Raw genomic sequence first — 19,675 nt, 5'->3', positions numbered from 1 at the left:
CATTTCATCGCGATAGTCGTACTGTGTGTGAAACATATCAGTTGTGTTTTTGGGTTGGGTTTAATTGACTCTACTTCTTACATACATACATATATGTATATAGCATCTCAACTTTTCCCCTTTTTAGGGGTAGGCAGAGATGTAACACCACAGCGCGATAGTTGTATGATCGACATATATCAGTTGTGTTTTTGTGTTAGGTTTGCTTGAATCTACTTCTTACATACATATATACAGCATCACACTTTTTCCCCTTTTCAGGGGTAGGCAGAGATGTAACACCACAGCGCGATAGTTGTATGATCGAAATATATCAGTTGTGTTTTTGTGTTAGGTTTGCTTGAATCTACTTCTTACATACATATATATAGCATCACACTTTTTCCCCTTTTCAGGGGTAGGCAGAGGTGTAACATTTCAGCGCGATAGTCGTACTGCGAGCGAAACACATTAGTTGTGTTTTTGCGTTGGGTTTAGTTGACTCTACTTCTTACATCACACCTTTTCCCCTTTTCAGGGGTAGGTAGAGGTGTAACACCACAGCGCGATAGTTGTACTGTAAGCCAAATATATAAGTTGTGTTTTTGCGTTAGGTTTGCTTGAATCTACTTCTTACATACATATATATAGCATCACACCTTTTCCCCTTTTCAGTGGTACTCAGAGGTGTAACTACTCAGCGCGATAGTCGTATCGTGAGCGAAACACAACTATGCCATTGAGACGGTCTATTTTTTACTAACACAAAAAAGCAAAAAATAAAAATAATTTTAACAAAAAATTAAACCGCCTTCAAAAACCACTCAAAATAAAAAAATAATTTCACATAACAGTTATATATTGGATACCAATTTTGGAGTCGGTGCCTAATTAAAATTGCTAGTTAAGCTAGATAAATACATTAACAAATATACGAAAACAATGTGCTGCCAGCGTACAAAGTCAGCAAGTCAGATCGTCACCGGAGATGAACGCACCGCCACAGCACAGCAAATGGAAGCTATTAAGGAAATATTTAAATTTGTGAACTGTAGATTACCCAAATTCTTCCCCTGTTACATATAGCTGGTCAAATGTGGGCATATTACACTCCCTGCCCCGAAAAAAGAGGAAAGAAAAAGATGAAACACCATACATGTGCTTGGTATTACACCTTTCACTGTGTATGTTTGTTAGTAGAAACGCGAACCTACTCCTTTTAATTCATTTGAAAGAAATGTAGCTCATAGATGGACTACGCAACAAATATAGCTATATTTAGTTATATTTAGTTAGCTAACTAGCAATTTTTATTAGGACTCCAAAATTGGTATCCCATATATAACTGTTATGTGAAATTATTTTTTTATTTTGAGTGGTTTTTGAAGGCGGTTTAATTTTTTGTTAAAATTATTTTTTGTTGTATGTGGTGTACAATAGAATGTTGTCATTCATTCATTAAATTTTGCGAAAATATCGTCATGTCTTTTTTTTTCCAAACGGGCTATTTGCAAATTCATTTTGAAGTCTATATTAGCATCACATTATTATGTTATCATATCTGATGCCTGATCTAACCGAACTAAAGGAATGGAAAGAAAACAAGTTACATTACATATAAATGCGAGACAGCTTCTGCTTATTCCAAACTGCCTATAGTTGTAGACTAATACCGATTTTTTTTAGATTAGGCATCCCTGCCTCCTTAACGAGGAGAAACTTACGAACGTGATACTGGAATCCTTCGTGGTAGCGAGTGCAGCGGCCCGGGGAAGAGTGTAGAGGGAATTTGGGGATGGAAGAATAGCGGAAGGATGGGCAGAAGGGAAACGTTCGCGAGCCTTATAGGCCTTAAGGTGAATTTATCACCACGAGTTACACGAGGTATAAGTTATACGTAATTATGCCATAGGAAGGAGGGAACTAATACCGGTTAGATTGATGAAGGCAAATTGTTTTTGTGACTATTGTATCTATTTTTAGTTATTTATAGATACCTCATAGTCTGCTAAAGTTCCCAAGGCCAAAACAAGGTTTAATTGAGCGTAATAAAAAAAATATAATATGCTGCATAATTCATATTTTATATCCAGAAACATCTTTACTGCAAATATAATAATGGTTTGAATAATTTTTTGCTCTCTCCATATCACGGGTAATTAGAATGTATACCATTACCTAAAATCCTCAACACAAACATACTATGTGGTGGACCCAAATTTGTCTTGAGTTTTACACTAAAATGCTAAGCATGTCTCCTTTTTTACAAAGTCAGTAATGTTTTGGGATTTTATTGATTTACAAAAACACTTATATAACAAAAAGCGTTAAGAGAGTTTTTACAGCGACGATTAGCTAAATTAAAGTATGAGTAAAAATCACAAAGTTTTAGCACTGCAATAGCAATACAAGGATAAAATAACTGAGAGAAAACAGACAACTGTATCATTCAAACTACCTTCCTTTAATTATATTTCACTTAAGTGTCAGCCTATAAATATTAAACATATTAACTTAATAATATATTTTAAATGATTTAAAATATTTTTATAGATTATAAATATTAACATTATAAACATTAGTATATTTAATATTTGAATGTAAGAAATTGATGGGTGATACATTTTTTTTACTAATGTATTAAGGATTTATTCTGTGTTATTAGGTTGGGAATATTATAGATGTATAGACTATAGAGAGCGGAAAGTTTTGCTACATTTTTCATATATGTAAGTAAACCATACCTAGGGTAACTACATTTTTTACTCAATCTAAGTTTCACAAAAACTACAATTTAAGCTACCCATTAGTGCTCAAAGAACATTGCATTACAGAAATAACAAATTTATTGACGAAATATAAATTATGTTTAATATTTTTATGGGATCATGAATATATTTTTTTTTATCATTTAATAATGAATATTTATTTTGAAAATAAGGGCCTTAGATTAAAGCTATAACTGATAATTATTTTTTTGCTTCGGTTTTATATTTTTTTTTAAATGTAAAAAGTGCCCTCACATATGCATAAATGTTTCACTTTTGTAATAAATAATAGAAAATGGGTTAACGATGTCAGTGACTGTTATAGAATTAATAGCACAGATTAGGAATTTCCAAAGTATTGTGGAGAGGCTATTAAAATTATCTATTTCTCATTCTGGATGCGGAAACATGTACCTACATACTTAATAACATTCTTAAAAAATGATCTACAGAAAAAAATATTTTTTACTTTATTTATACCACATCTTATACTTTATTAATAAATTATTAGGTTTGAAAAACAGAATGACGCAGTACTATTATAGGAAAGTTTTCGATGTTTTTTGTATAATGAGCGTCATAACGTATCACGGCTAAAATATCAACATTTTTTGCTAAATATCAATTTCACGCAAACAAATATAAAGTATAATATAATATAATAAATGCTACAAGTTTAATTTGATAATCCGAAACTTATATTTAAAAACATTATTTGTTTATACCTTAATTTCAGGTGTTATTGCATTTACATTATTACAAACTTGAAACTATATATTTGTATCTTCTGCAGTACGAAAAATAATTGCATTTATTCAACTTATTTCAAACTAATATATCTCAATCACAAAGTAGAGGCATTATATTTATCTTGTTTTTCGTAAATACAAAGAGGTAAATCTTTTCTATCTTAACCTATTAATTAAAATAAAACTATTTTGCGGTTTTTATATTATATTTTTCCCGACATTTCGGAGACTGCAGCCTTCGTGGTCCGCCCCGTGACCAAAACATTATAATAAAAACCTCGGTAAAATCCGCAAAACAGTTTTAATTTATTATGTAACATTCGCGTAAACATAAAAAATTAACATAATTAATTTGAGATACTCAATATGTTTATCCAGTAGTCATTAAAGTGCCGCACCTTAGAAACAGACATTACTTATTTCATCTTCCAATGATAGATATAGATCTATAATGGTGAGTTATTGTATAAATAGAGTAAAATAGAGTATTTATTTATAATGTCCCTGTTTTACAAAAACAAAAGAACTACCCTAATCTTGTGTAAACCTTACAAAGTAAATAATTGTTGTAATTAGATACATCTACACATACAATTGTATTAATAAGGCACGCCGTGAGCAAAAAAACATTATTTACATATGTAGAAGTTAAACATCGTAACTTCGCCAAGGTAATACAGCTCAACATCCTTGATGGAATGTTCGGTCGGAACTACAAAGAATTTCGGTAGACTAGTTTCCTATAAATCATAATGATATAATTAAACGTATAATATTTTTTGTCGAATTATAGTGAGTCACCTTGATAAATAGTTTAGACTCACTTCGTTTTTATTACACTCACACCGTTTATTTCCGAAGGGGTAAGCAGAGACGCAACTGGTGAACCAACTTTTCCGCTGCGTGTATTGCATCCCATGATGTGATAGGAGACGAGCCTGCCGCCATATCAGGCACAAATTGCAAACTCCGTGGCAATACTGAGTATTAAAACGCAATATAACTTTTCTCGACTCTGGGATCGAACCGGAGACCTTAGCACAAACGTACCGTAGTAACTACGCCACCAAGGCATTTTTAACTATTTTTTTTGCATACATTATACAATAATATCGTTGTTTGTAACCAGTGCATTAAGAGAATTTTGAGTTAACATCTAATGCTTCAGGATGTCAAGCACAGTGTAGAGCGACGCAGTAAATACGGATCTTTGAATAATTAAATGTTGTAAGCTCTTCCTTTTTTCTATTGGCAGTGGTGAGGATAATTAGTAAGCGACAGACTTATTGTTTCTAAAATAATTTGTATAAATTACTACAAAGGCAAAAAAGTTGCTGTATTCAAAGTTCTGTGTGGTCTGTTTCTTTTTGTGCAGTGGTAACGCTTACCACTAAGCGACTGGCTTGTCGTCTCTACAATAATTTGTATAAAGGAAAAGAAACAAAATTAATAGAAAATTTAAGTCGCTTAGGATATTCCTGCATGATCTGCAATATCTAGTATGAAGAGCAAGTGCTCTTAGGATAGAGCTAGTCCTTTTAACAAGACTGATTTTTATACCAAAGGTTATCACCAATCAATCAGTATCCTCAATATATTATAATAATTATAATAATATATTATATAATTATTATAATATATTATATAATTATTATAATATGCAATATAAAATTAATATTTAAATGTGTGTGTTAAAAATAATCACAAAAATCGCTGAATTTCTATAGGAAAATATTGTCACATACATAGACTAAGGGCAAATAAATTATAGGCGATATTTAACGTGTAAAAGTTATAATGAAAAATTGTATATTAGGTACTTTCACGCGGGTGAAGCAAGGAGCAAAAGCTAGTTATTCGACGTTATTGATAAATTATTAATAATGACTAACAATTTTTTTTTCATTGTATATATTTTATTTGGATCCTGATTACGGATGATGTATACTACTTTGGCAACTTTTTGATATTAAGTAATTATCCTTGATGATAGAACAATTATGTAAGATATTACCTTATTTTTATACATAAAGTAATAAAAAAATCGTATTTGCAGACATAAATTCATACGATGGGTAAGTCAATTACACACAATGTAACATTTTATAGATTCTTATCGCAAATACAGTCAATGCCGTGTTATTAACAATACAGCACCTGGAATAAACAAGTATGAATAGAAGAGACGTCAAAAAACGATTTATTATTGTTTTAATGTATCATCGACCGATATATTACCCAACCTTACATATTATGAAATAAAGTCCCTTGCCGCGTTTATCTGTCTGAACGTGATAAACTCAAAAACTGTTGAAAGCATTTCAATTAAAATGTCGTATGGAGATAGATTGAGGCCCTGGGAACGAAATACATTACTTTATATACTTTGAAAATTTATATAGCAGAAACACTCTTACACACAAAAAAAGCACATAAGCTATTTGCGCAAAGCGTCACCTGAAATTTTAGGCTGCATATAGTTTACTTACCGTCTCATTTCTATTACAAAGACATCCTCAGTTCATTTAAAAAGGGTACAATGTACACATATCCTACGTCATATACAATATAAAAACTTATTTAGGGCAAACTTTCATCTCTTAAATGTAAAATATTTATATATATTATAGAAAATATATTTTATTAAAAAGTTAGACTTAACAAGATTTTCGACGTCCAATATTGACTTTTTTATGCTTCTCCCTAGACTTCGACTAACTTCGAGATACAAACTAATAAAAAAGTTACTTTGTGAAACAAAGCACATTTTCTGACGAAGTCAATTTAGTAGATTCCATTCGATTGTGAGTTCAAGTTTCGTTCTCTATAAGATTTCTAGAACGTTGAATCAAACAAATACCATTGGATAATTTAGATTGACTGAAAATGGCATGAGATTGTAGAGATTAAGGTGGAGCCCCCACCAAAACGACGCGGTAACCATATTTTTAGAAGTAACTTATACGAAATTTATAATACATATAGAAAAAAATAAACAATATATTTATATATTTTCTTTGGATATTTCAAAGATTTTATAATGTGGATATTGTTTCGTTAATTTCATTATGGAAAATGCGTCAAATTTTTTGTTTCCAAGCATCTCCTAAAATAAATATTGTTTTAAGTTGTCACCAATACTATTTATTACGTCGACAATTGCATAAGAAACATTTTAGTGGTTAAAATTTTTCAAACACTCTTAAATTCATTTTAGATATATTAAAAATTATTCGTAAATCTTTGCTTATTCCCGCACGTAGCTCGTGCGCCGTAATTGTATGGAATGAATGCTCAAGGCCGTTTGCTTTGGGGAAGGCCTTAATGTTCAAGAAAAGCAACTATATTAAATTCTTTAAACGTCTTAACATAAGACAGCATAATCTTATTCTACATACCCTTACAATTTAAAAGTTTAACTACTGGACATAATAAAACTTAACATTTCATGTCCCAGCATGGCGAGCGCACTGGAATAACAAACAATAGTACGTAATTCAAGTTGTTGGATGATGTTTCTACTGTTTATGGCTGGTCGTATCGCTTACCATCAGGCGAACTGCAAGCTCATCTCATCATTCAAAGAAATAAAAAAAAGTCTACCCTGTCTGTTGATAGCAATTAATGTCATTAGGAAAACCCATAGTATGTTGCGTGACTAGTGGGTATTCTTTTTTTAAACACATAGTATCATGACTTCGTCTGGGTACATATTTTTTTATGTACTAGCATCGTATCCTATATATTTTACAGCTTTTGTATTTATCTAATAATAAAAATATTAAATAACGGTAAACTTTTATCAAAACCCCGTTCAATCGTTTTTATGTTATGCAAAAATAAATTAACAAATTGGATATTCTTTTTATTATGTAAGGAAATTAGCCACAACTATTCTTATTTATACCTCGTGTATTATTGAGTCGTTAATTTTTTTTGAATGATGGCAAACTAGTCATTTAAGTTAATAGCAATAAGATATTAGATACAGTTAGGAATATTCCAAATGTTATACGGCTTATGTTGTACGGCAATACAAGTAATTTGGTAGTAATTGGTAGAATTTAAATATGAAATAGGATTTTTGAAGATTTCTACCTGATTTGAGTGTGTCACAATATTACTTAGAACTGATGATTATGTTGACTTGAGATACTGACTAGCTGGTCAATGAATGTTATGAATAAATATGTATAAAGTGTATCTCTACCACTTTAGAAGCTTATTAAGGGTCATGCCAGTAATAAATAATAATGTATATTGTACACTCATATTAAAAAGCTGAACAGTCAGTGTGGTCGGGAAAATTTCTAGAATTAATATACCCGTCTTTAATAATTGATAGTAAGTATTACCCCGAATAGCTAATAGAGGCTATTTTCATCTCGGTAAGGCATTTTAGGCCTTATATGAAATTAATATTCAAATTGAAATTCAATTCTTGCATTTGGATTTTATAGCATTTTGGTTTCAATTCCTATTAAGTACTTATGACTTTAATTTTGTTTACCCGTTTGAATTGTACCTGCGTGTGACGTAGTTTGATTACAATATTATTTGTCCTTCGATACATAAAAGCCTTTTGTGTTTTATTCCATACATTCATTGTTTTGGTCTCGTAATAAATTTCCGTTATCCTTGCAACATTAAAAAACCTACTAAACAATATTCAAAATGCGAAAGTAATCCATGTAAATATGTTTTGACATTTGTAAGAAATAGGTAAAGGCAGATATCGCTGAAGGAATTTATCTGAATCAATCAAATCAATCAATCAAAACCAAAATCAATTGGCGCACAATTTTTCAATTATATTTACAACATAAGTACTTGTAATTCGAAATCCATTACCACGCAGAAGAATTCGCGAGCAAAAGCATAACATAAAATGTGTTAAATTTTTTGTTGCATACAAAATTTACAAAATATTATTATCGACGCAGCTTTATTTTTTGTGATGTAAATGATTATTATCGTTAAAACAAGTACCTACGTTTCTTTAAAAAAACTCGGATATTGTTACGTGCAAAACCGTTTATGTACTTAAATTCCCTTAAAAAATAGATCCAATATTGCAATCACAGCAAAATTCAACCGAAACTTGAAAAAAACTTCTAATTAATTAAATTTAAAAATAACATGCCGTATCTTCTCGTGAATACAATAACAGGATCAATAAAATATATTAATGGACGAAAATTTCCATCAACACAACGAGTAAAACATAATAGGTACTCTTATTGGTCAAAAACAGTAGTATATACGTATCGCTTATACTTAAGGCGATACCTCAAGGTCCATTTTCATACATTTTGTTTCATTTTGTTTTCTTTACTTGCCAATACTTGTTTAGTTACCCAGATTAAAGGTGAAACAAAATGTATGAAAATGGACCTTGAGGTATCGCCTTAATCTATTGTATAAGCAGCGATAGTTCACCTGGTGGTGGAAAGGACTGCAGGAAGTCGTAGATTCAGAACCAACCACCAAAACATTGCTGAATTACGTGTACTTCCTTTGTTAACTATTAATGCTTGCTTTCGGAAAATATCGTGACAAAACTTGCATTTCCATGAGAATTTCAAAGGTATACTAAGGTGCCAACCTGTGCTAAGCTAGTGAGATGGAAAGGCCTTTCTCAATAGTAGAATAGACCCTTGCCTACTTGTGGGCTGTATACAATATTATGTAGGGTTAGTCGAGGAACCTGTTTTTTTTTTAAAAAAGACAGGTTACTAATACAGGTAGAACGCTTTTCTATGCTAATAATATTTTGTTTGTTTTATATTAAATAACAGTGAAGACCTTGGATACGCTACGTTTAGCAATTAAACATTAGATGAATTAGTAGAACATTTTTACACTAGTAATGTGAGTATAGCTTGACCAGGAAAAGAAAAAAAATGTTCTTGGGGAACTACTTGCTTAACGCAAACTAACGCAAAAGCGCGTTTTAAAGTTATCGATGTAAATACAATAAATTAATCCCACGTTTACCACAACATGACATGGTATGTTATTTTCTCGCCCTTGCTATATTTATGAAAATACTAGATATTATATTTATACATCTGACAGATAATACTATAATTTATTACTACTAAATCCCAGTTCGTAATAATGTGAATGACCCGTAAAAAACACGTGGGAGTTATTCGATAAATCCGGTTTGCCTCCTCAGTTAAATAAAACTGTGATAAACAATATTATAAAGGCATAAAAACCTGTAATACCATATCGTCGCTGTAGGTGGAGAACTAAATAACTCAAAATTTCTAGTTTTGAGACAAACGCGATTAACTGCTTTTTTTTCGTTATTTTTAAGCATTACTAAAAAACTATAAATAATTTTAATGTCGGTATTTTTATATATCTTGGGTCTTATTATCTATTATATTATGCATTAACAAAAAACTCTGACCTGAAGAAAAAAAATATAAAAAAATAGAAACTTCTTATTTAATTCTTCCACGACAATGTTTTGTAAGTTTGCTGAAATAAACTAAATAACTCGTATAGTTATTTAGTTTTGCCACACTAGAAACCATATGGTAAAGTAATAAGATTTAATAATTACAATTATAGAGTTTATTAAAGTGAATACCATTAGGATTTTCAATGTCTAAATTAAACAAATCAAGTTGTTTAGTTCTTCTGCACACTTGATTAATTTTGTTAAACAATAGACTCGAGGAAGAATTAAACAACTCATTTTATTTAATTTCTTTACTATTGAACAGATTATAAGTCGCAGTTTATTGATTTTATTATTTAATTATTTACTTTTTCTACAACAAAATATATACCTATATTATTTGAATATATTTACTTCTCCACTTTTAACATAAAAAAGCTATAATTTCGAAACGGGATAAGATAATGAAATGCTTGTTAGGCCAAAATATGCGCCATGTTTTGGGCAACACAAAAGTGATGAAAATCAAAAATGGCCAAAATCAGTTATTTAGTTCTCCACCTACAACGACGATATATATATTAATCTAATAGAAATACCCAATCACCAGTCCTGTGACCCTGACAGAAGATAAGCAGTCAAAGCTCACCCAACGGGCTATTATGACATAGATTTTTCTAATATACATAGTATTTTTTGTTGGGCTTCGAGTCGCCCTTGCAGAGTAAGTGTTAAAAGTAAACCAGGTTTTCCGTTGAATAGGAACTTATATTTTCAATAGAGTGAACACATTAGACAACCGTATTAGACTAGCACACATTGCTTAGTAACAGTACATTGTTATTTCATTCCAAATACAATAATTTAAAAGATACATACTGTTACACGGCCAGTTTACATAACATTATAAAAAGGCTTTGTATTTGGCTATGCAAACCTCAACACGCCCCCTCAAATACAAAGTCTTCAATTAAAATTAAATGAAACAAATAAATAAATCCTGCAAGTATAAAATCTTAACAAGATTTAAGACCTATACCGTCTATACATTTATAATGTTTAATGCTAGGCAGCGGTTTTGTTAATACATCTGCTATCATATCGGTAGTGGCTACATGTCCCAAACTTATACTTTTATTATCTTTTAGAACCCTCCTAACAAAATGATATTTAATATCGATGTGTTTGCTCCTAGCATGAAACACAGGATCTTGGGCAAGGAAAATCGCAGATCTACTATCGGCATTAAGGGATATGGACGCATACCTTTCAAGCCCCAATTCGTTGAGTAAACTTTGTAGGTACAATCCTTCCTTAACAGCTTCCGCAAGACTGACATACTCCGCCTCGCAGCTGGATGCTGCAACAGTTCGTTGTTTACGCGACATCCACGTGATGCCAGCACCAGCTAAAATAAAAACATATCCCGAAAATGACCGTCTGTTTATAGAACAACTCCCCCAATCTGCATCGCAGTATCCTTTCACGAACTCACCAGTTTTCTTATACACCAGTCCGTAGTTTATTGTTCCTTTCAAATAGCGTAAAATCCGTTTTGCCGCTATCCAGTCTTCTTGCTTAGGATTGTTACAGAATTGTGCCAGTTTTACCACAGAATTTGTGATATCAGGCCTCGTCGCAACACTTAGGTACATCAATGAGCCTATCAATTCTCGATATGGCCAATTTTTAGCCTTTTCATCATCACATCGTTCTATTTTTCTACCATTACTAATTTCCATAGGTGTTTTAATATTATTCGCATCTTGCATGTTATATTTTGTTAATAATTGTTTACAATATTCTTCTTGCGATAATGTAATGACGTTGTCAGTTCGTCGGATGTCAATTCCTAAAAAATATTTAGCTTGACCATAATCTTTTAAGTCAAACTCCTTCCTTAGTTCATTTTTAAAAACGAGTTATGCGCTCTCCTTTTTCCGACGCTATAAGAATATCATCTGTAAACACAAGTACAAATAAATGTTCGTTACCTTGTTTTCTAAAATATAAACAGGGTTCATTTAGACTTTGTGTTAAACCCATTTCCTTTAACTTCTTATCGAGTCTTATATTCCATTGCCGACCAGCTTGTTTTAATCCATATAAGGATTTTTTAGCAAGCATACGTCGCCACCAGTGTTCAAACTTTCAAGCATTTCTTTAGCTCGTTTAATTACAAAGGTTTCTCGCCCTCATTGTATATCAGTTTCATTAACGATTCCTTCAACAATTTTGGAACTTGCATATAAATTTCTTCGTCTAGATATCCATTTAAGTAAGCTGTATTAATGTCTACCTGATGAATCTCCAGATTCATCTCAACAGATAGAGCCATCAATAGTCTAACGGTATCCAACCTTGCTACGGGCGCAAACGTTTTATCGTAATCAACTCCGAATCGTTGACTGAATCCTTGAGCAACTAGTCTTGCCTTTTTCACAGTTGATTTATCCACATTTGTCTTGGTTATCAAAACGTATCGACAGCCAACAATATTTCTATTTGACGGTCTACTAACGACATCCCAGGTGTCTTTTTGTATCAGACTTCTTATTTCAGATAGAATCGCTTCTTTCCAAGCTGACCGTTCATCTCCTTGAAGAGCCTCTTTTAGCGATATTTCCACAGAACCTGCAAAATCCATGCAGTCTCCAAAAGTTTCTTCAGCTTCATTTTCTATTGACTGTTCTGGTTCTTCTACTTGTATTGGTTCCGTTTCCACAATACCTTCCGGCTGTTCTATTTGCACCGATTGATAAACTTTTCTGGGACGGCCTACTCGGCCAGTACGTAGCACTTTCGGTCTCCCGGGACCTCTGTTCAGTACTACACCTCTTGTTTGAGTATCACATTCAAGCGTTTTCGAGCTTATACCTATTTCTTCTGGATCTCCTTCCTCAATTGACTCTAGTCTTTCGGTGACCATTTCCGGTTCCATAGATATTCTTGTCTCGGGCATTGCAAAATTTTCCGTACTCTCTTTTGCCTCAGACTTTCGATCAAATAGGATATCAATGAATTTCTTGTCATTATAGTCCATATTTTTAATATCATTAGTGATATTTGATCCATGTTGTAGCATTTCATTTTTAATTTCTTCAGTCTCATAGAATTTTATATCTCTAGAAATCATGAACTTTTTCTGTTCCGGTATCCACACCCTAAATCCTTTTGATGTCCTAGGATACCCTACAAACATTCCTAATATTCCGCGAGCAGCGAACTTATCCTTACTTGGATTCTTATCAAGTACATATACTTTTGCACCAAACTTACGTAGATAATGAATTTTGATTGGTTTGTTGAACCATTTTTCATAAGGGATTTCGCCACCTAAACTGCTAGTGGGGCAGCGGTTCCTTATGTAACATGCTGTATCTACGGCTTCAGCCCAAAAGCTCATAGGTAACTTGCAATCGAGAAGCATGCATCTAGCCATCTCGACCAGCGTTCGGTTCAACCTTTCAGCAACTCCATTTTGCTGTGGTGTCCGAGCTACAGTTAATCTCCTCATGATCCCTTCTGATTGCAGAAACTCTTCAAATTCGGCGTTACAGTATTCACCGCCGTTATCGGATTGAAAATATTTAATCTTCGATCCTGTTAAATTTTCAACATAACTCTTGTACAGTTTGAATGCATCTAGAGCTTTATTTTTAGATTTCAGAATATATATCTCGCACCAGCGGGTACTATCGTCGATAAAAGTTATAAAATATTTACCACCCGTCTTTGATTCACATCTCATTGGACCTACAATGTCAGAGTAAACGATTCGCATTTTTTCATTGCATGGACCATTAGATTCACCAAATGGTAATGCAGACATTTTACCTTTAGCACAAATCCCGCAGTCACGTATCATGCTAATGTCGTTTACATTCACATTTTCACCTAATTTTCCTAATAGTTTGACAACATCCTTTCCATTCAGATGTCCCAAACGTTTATGCCAAGATTGTAGATTTACATTGCGCTCAATTATGGCATTAGCAGCTTCAAATTCTTCAAGACAATATAAGTTACCCTGACGGTATGCCGTCAACTTAACTTGACCATTTTTATCAATTACCCACGCTAAGTCGCGAGTGAATTTGACATCGTAACCATTATCAGTAATTTTGGCTACAGAAACCAAATTAGTTCTTAAATCCGGAACATAGAGTGTGTCCTTAAACTCGATTGTGCCTACGGAATTGTCACTTAATGCCGATAGTCTAACTACGCCCTTACCTCGGACTTCTGCGCTCATGTTAGTAGCTAGCTTCAATTTACCTCTGCTTTCTAGTAAGTTACCACCAAATTTGTGTACATCATTGCATAAATGGGACGTGCAACCAGAGTCCAATACCCATCGCTGCTTTTGAGAATCAACAACATTACATTCATCTAAATCTGAAACATTTAAAGATGTTAGTTCCTCATCTACATTATAACTAAAATGTTGTGGTTTTGATTGACATTCCGAAGCTTTATGCCCTGGACGATTACAACGATAACAGCACAATACTCTCCTTTCATTTTCCTTTATTTTATATTTTATAGATGTATTTGTTATGTTACTCCTTTCATTCGATCTGCCACTTGTGGTCGGCTTAACAGACTTTACACTTCTTTTATTCCTTTGAGTATACATAACGCTGTCCTGTATCTGATGATTTGTAATTCTACATTCATATTCCTCCAGAATCTTGACTTTGAGTATCTCGGGCTTTGGTAGCTCATCTCTAGTCTCAATCGCACAACGAAAATTATCGAAACTTGCTGGTAAACTATATAATAAAATAATAGCCAACAAATCGTCATGGATTTTGACATCCATACCATCTAGTTTATCTACTGCATCGAAAAATTTGCCCATTTCTTCTCGGATATCTCCCGAATCACTCATCTTATGAGTTAAGAGTCTTTTTAGTAGTGTTGCCTTTTTGGCAGGACCGCGTGACGCATAAACCGACTCTAGTCGTAACCATACTTCTCTAGAAGTATTGCAACCTCGAATATGTCGCAATTCTGATGCGCTTATCGCAAGAATGATGTCTGCCTTCGCTCTTGCATCTTCGGCCTCCCATTTAAATAAGTCAGCCTCACCAGTGGGCTTTGTTAGCTTACCGCTTACGAATTTCCATCCGTCACTCTTTATCAAAATAGCTTCAGCCTGAATTCGCCAACTCTCATAATTGTCCTTATTTAAGGGCTCGATGCGGATTGCCGATACATTATTCATTTTTATTTTACTTGAATAATTCGTATGACACCAGAAATGTCACACAAAAATTTTCACTCCTTAGTTACTGGTTTTCTGGGTGAACTGGGAACTTATATTTTCAATAGAGTGAACACATTAGACAACCGTATTAGACTAGCACACATTGCTTAGTAACAGTACATTGTTATTTCATTCCAAATACAATAATTTAAAAGATACATACTGTTACACGGCCAGTTTACATAACATTATTAAAAAGGCTTTGTATTTGGCTATGCAAACCTCAACATTTTTCAAGAGCGGAGATAGCCTAGTTGGGTGTGGAACGGACTGCCGAGACGAATGTTCGGAGGTTCAAATCCCAAGGGCACACACCTCTGACTTTTCTAAAAAATCATGTGTGTATTCTTTGTGAATTTATCGTTAGCTTTAACAGTGGAGGAAAACATCGTGAGGAAACCTGCACATCTGAGAAGTTCTCTATATGAATTTCGAAGGTGTGTGAAGTCTACCAATCTGCACTAGGCCAGCGTGGTGGACTAAGGCCTAATCCCTCTCAGTAGTAGAGGAGGCCCGTGCTCAGCAGTGGGCAAGTATATAATACAGGGCTGATGTTATTATTATTATAGTATTTTCCTAGCGACAAGCAGCAATGTATGTACATCCACTATTGTGTTTCTAAATGTCTCTTATTGTAATTCTAATTAGGTGCTTAGGTTTGTCAAATTAACAAAGTCAATACCTAATGCCAATTGTCTGTTCATTTAATTTTAATACCAAAATGCAAAAGGGAAATGGCTTCCTATGTTAATTATTTATGAACCTTGAACACAATATGAATATTATGCGATTTCAAGATGACGATGTAAGGTCGCGTAATCATACAGAATTTTGCAATTCAAAATTTTGGATATTGGCTATTGTTTAGAGGTCGTTTCACCACTCATAATTGAGCGACTAACTTGTATTATAATTTAGGAAAAATATAAAGAAATTAATTTGCCTTTTCCGAGCAATACGTATGTATTGCTCGGAAAAAAAACTAATATAATGTAAGTATTTACATTATACTAGTTTAAATACAAAAAAAGATCGAATAAAGTGTTATGATCCATGATATTTATAATTAACAGATGTTTGGCTAAATATATAGGCTTATTTGAATATGAGCAGAACTGTTCAAATAGTGGGTGTAAGTAAATTTTTTGTTAGAAATCCACGAACTTTTAATCGGCGAATGGCCATGTTTTTTTCAAAATTATATTTCGTACTCTCTTAATAGAGAAGCCTCGTTTAGATGGAGAGATAAATGCTATCAATTATCATAGGAATAATGAAATAATATAATTAAAGTAAGTTATACATAATATTAGTAAGGTTAATGTCAAAATATTTTTTGGTTTGAATATTTCATAAAAGTTAATTCATGTACTGCTTATAAAATTCGGAAGGCCAAATCTTTCAATCGTTAGAAAAGTTTATTCATCAAATGAATTATAACCTGACTGAATGTAAAAGTGAGACAAATTTAATGATAATTATTTTTTATACATACAACAGTATTTTTTTACTTGTTTTTGTTGTATCTACATTATCTTACGAATTATGATTGCAAAAATTGGTCCTTTAGGTAAATTCAATAAATGTATACTTTTGGAGCTATTTCTGGAAAAAGACAAATTACTCAGTATGTATTATACTTACCTGAAAGCTAAAGTAGAAGATTATTTTACAAAAAAGAGTATCAGGCTCATAGAGCTCTCAACAAACACAACTAAAAGGCCGTACCTTATTAGCGACCAATTCTGAGAAATAAATAAAATCTTATATACTCAGCAAAATATCATTTTTATTTCGAGGATTCATATCATGAGAAGTCGAATTAAATGTTTTATCAGTGGTGTGTTCTACACCTATGAAGTCCAAGTGGAAATTTCATAGAATATGGCCCCTCAGCGGTGCTAAATCTGACGACTTTTTTTAGGTCGCAATAAGAATAAATTATTGTTTGCAATAGCTATCTGTAAAATAGCTTGAACGTAAAGTCTGCGCACCAAGAACGCGAGGCAAGTCGCTCCTCTTAGTTATCTAAGTACATAGCTTAGGTACAATGCTGCGACAATAATTTTGTTTCTCAATGCTTTCGGCATGATGGCCATCGCAGTGCGGGATAAGGGCATAGTGATTGGCTTAAACTGAATCACATCTTTACTTAAGTTGGCTGTCAGAAAAAGAAAGCTGAACAAAGCTAAAGAAAACTACGAAATTACCGACGATTATGCATTAGGACGCATTAAGCGTCCTCGCAGTAGGTACCTATTATTTGTGAATACGTGTGTTAGTATTTCAGCCTTCAACTTAGTGGCTATATATTTAAATACAATTATATGAATAATTTATGGATTTTCACATGTCACAAATAAATCAGTAAATCAAATTTATGATAATATTATTAAATTCAAAGTTAACTAACCACGTTAAATTTATATTTTATATATGTGTCGTCATTCGTCAAATTATTATTCGTCTCGACTATAGACTGTGCTGTAAACATTATTAACATGGCGTATACCCACTTGTATAATATATCTTAGATATATATAAACTTATAGCATAAAGTTATATCAATGATTTTGACCTTTTTATCAAGCGAGAGTTTACATTTTACATTATGAGTAGAAATAAGAAAATGTCAAAAATGATTTTTTCGTGGCGCTAATTTGACAAATTAAAGTATTTTTATTATGAATCAAAAACAAAGGAATACAAAAATGATCACAACACGAAAGAAGGCGCGGCCAATAGTCGGTTTAAACAGGCTTCAAGAAAATAAAAATCTTCAGGCACTTAGAAACATAACGAAAACCGACTCGGAGGAAACACAGGAAGAATACGAAGCCAACGTTTCATTTAAGTCCCAGGTAGAGAGATTCATTGAAATATCGAAATACTTCTCCAATCCATTTCGAAAAACTGCGTCATACATTTGCGAGAATCAGCTAGTGACGTATCCGAGCTCCTTCAGGATTGAATACAAGCGGGGCGGTATCACTACAGAACACATAAAATTCTGCAATCTCACATTGGAGCCAGTTTACGTAAAACTTTTTAAATTGATTCCCGATTTGGAGCAACTCAAGTTCATAAATTTGTCTCTATCGCGCAGCAACAGAATACCGCCAGGATTATCGTTTAGTTTGGGTTTCGTGTACGATGACGTAAATGAGAAGCCTTCGTGTAATGCTAAAATGATCTTTGTTGCCTTGAGAAAAACAACTACTCCGTGCTATCAGATTTGTGAGATTGATCTTCTTATAGATGCACAAAAAAATCGCCTGGTAACGATTTAGTAGGTACTTATGTCTGTTAGTAATGTAGAAATAAAATAAGACGAGTGTTTTTTAATTTTCATTGAAATTTACATCAAATAAACCATTCGAAATTGAAATATTATTTTATATTGCACTTTTTTTTTGAAGCCATGATATTTCGTAAATAATTATTTCAATCGCAATATTGTGGACATTTATTTGAATGAAATTAACATAATACTTAAATAAAACTGAGGTGACCATATATAAATTACAAATATTGACACCGAGACCCTCATTAAAATAATTATAAGATAATAACATTTTCACGAAATTAAATTGCGAAAAGTACATATTATAGGTCACTTTATAATACGTATTAAGAGGTAAAACGACTAAAAAGCATTCTTTGTGTCGGGGAATACAAAAAAGTCCTTTAAAATGTTTTATTTATCATTAAATTAAAACAAAGTTTACATACAAGACACGTGTCAGTAATATACTCACTCAGGATTTATCATAGTATTTTATAAGGTAAACCAGTAGTTTGAATACGTGCAATTTTAATGCATATTATCAGCTTGTTGGACTGGAAAATAACGAATCTATTATTTACTAGACTGTTGCGGTTTATTACGCTAGATCGCTAATACAAGTTCAACCTAATACTCTATCCGTAAAACTTTACATTTATACACTTTATATAGTTTTAATTGTGATAGAAATTCTAAATGAATACCCTACCCGTAGCAAAACAGCGCGCTAACCGCTTTTTAGAAGCTATTTATCCGAAATTTATATTATGTATGGAAAATACATTGACAAAATATTTTTAAAATATGTTAAGTTTTTTTTTTTATAATGTGGATATTGTTTCATTATTTTAATAATGAAAATGCCACTAAAATTGTTGATTCCGTCCATCTCCTCCTAATGTCAATAGAATTTGCAACCAACACTATTAGATACACAATTGGAAAAGAAATATTTTGATAGATTAAGATTTATAAATACCTAAAATTCAATTTTTACATAAATTATTCGTAATTTTTATTATTATGGAACAAATTTCTCAAGGACGTTTGCTTGAGAAGGGGCCTTAAGTACATAAATATGTTTTCATTGGGACTGATCACAACTCCGCCCGCGTCATAACCCTTTTCCGGAATAAGAGATCAGACGGAGGCAAACATATTTGCCTTATTATTAAATGGTAGGTAATTGACTACCTGTTTAGAGCA

At 32.5% G+C, this 19,675-nt stretch overlaps 2 protein-coding genes across 2 annotated transcripts; one reads left to right on the top strand and one right to left on the bottom strand.

Annotated features, from left to right (window-relative positions):
• Positions 1 to 10,927: 10,927 nt before the first annotated feature.
• On the bottom strand, positions 10,928 to 11,683 carry LOC119190192 (secreted RxLR effector protein 161-like). Its single transcript, XM_037441500.1, has one exon. The coding sequence runs from the start codon at positions 11,681 to 11,683 to the stop codon at positions 10,928 to 10,930; it is 756 nt and encodes a 251-aa protein (XP_037297397.1).
• Positions 11,684 to 17,799: 6,116 nt separating this feature from the next.
• Positions 17,800 to 18,522, top strand: LOC115442645. Its single transcript, XM_030167749.2, has one exon. The coding sequence runs from the start codon at positions 17,868 to 17,870 to the stop codon at positions 18,471 to 18,473; it is 606 nt and encodes a 201-aa protein (XP_030023609.1). The 5' UTR covers positions 17,800 to 17,867; the 3' UTR covers positions 18,474 to 18,522.
• Positions 18,523 to 19,675: the final 1,153 nt, after the last annotated feature.

Source organism: Manduca sexta, chromosome 22 (genome assembly GCF_014839805.1).
Source record: "Manduca sexta isolate Smith_Timp_Sample1 chromosome 22, JHU_Msex_v1.0, whole genome shotgun sequence".
In the NCBI taxonomy this organism is placed as follows: Eukaryota; Metazoa; Arthropoda; class Insecta; order Lepidoptera; family Sphingidae; genus Manduca; species Manduca sexta.
Note: the sequence above shows the minus strand (reverse complement) of the source record. Positions and strands in the feature narration are given on the sequence as shown.

What these genes read in the sequence shown, in the direction of transcription:
- LOC119190192 (XM_037441500.1), bottom strand. Translation starts at nt 11,683, where the DNA reads ATGCAAGATGCGAATAATATTAAAACACCTATGGAAATTAGTAATGGT.
- LOC115442645 (XM_030167749.2), top strand. Translation starts at nt 17,868, where the DNA reads ATGAATCAAAAACAAAGGAATACAAAAATGATCACAACACGAAAGAAG.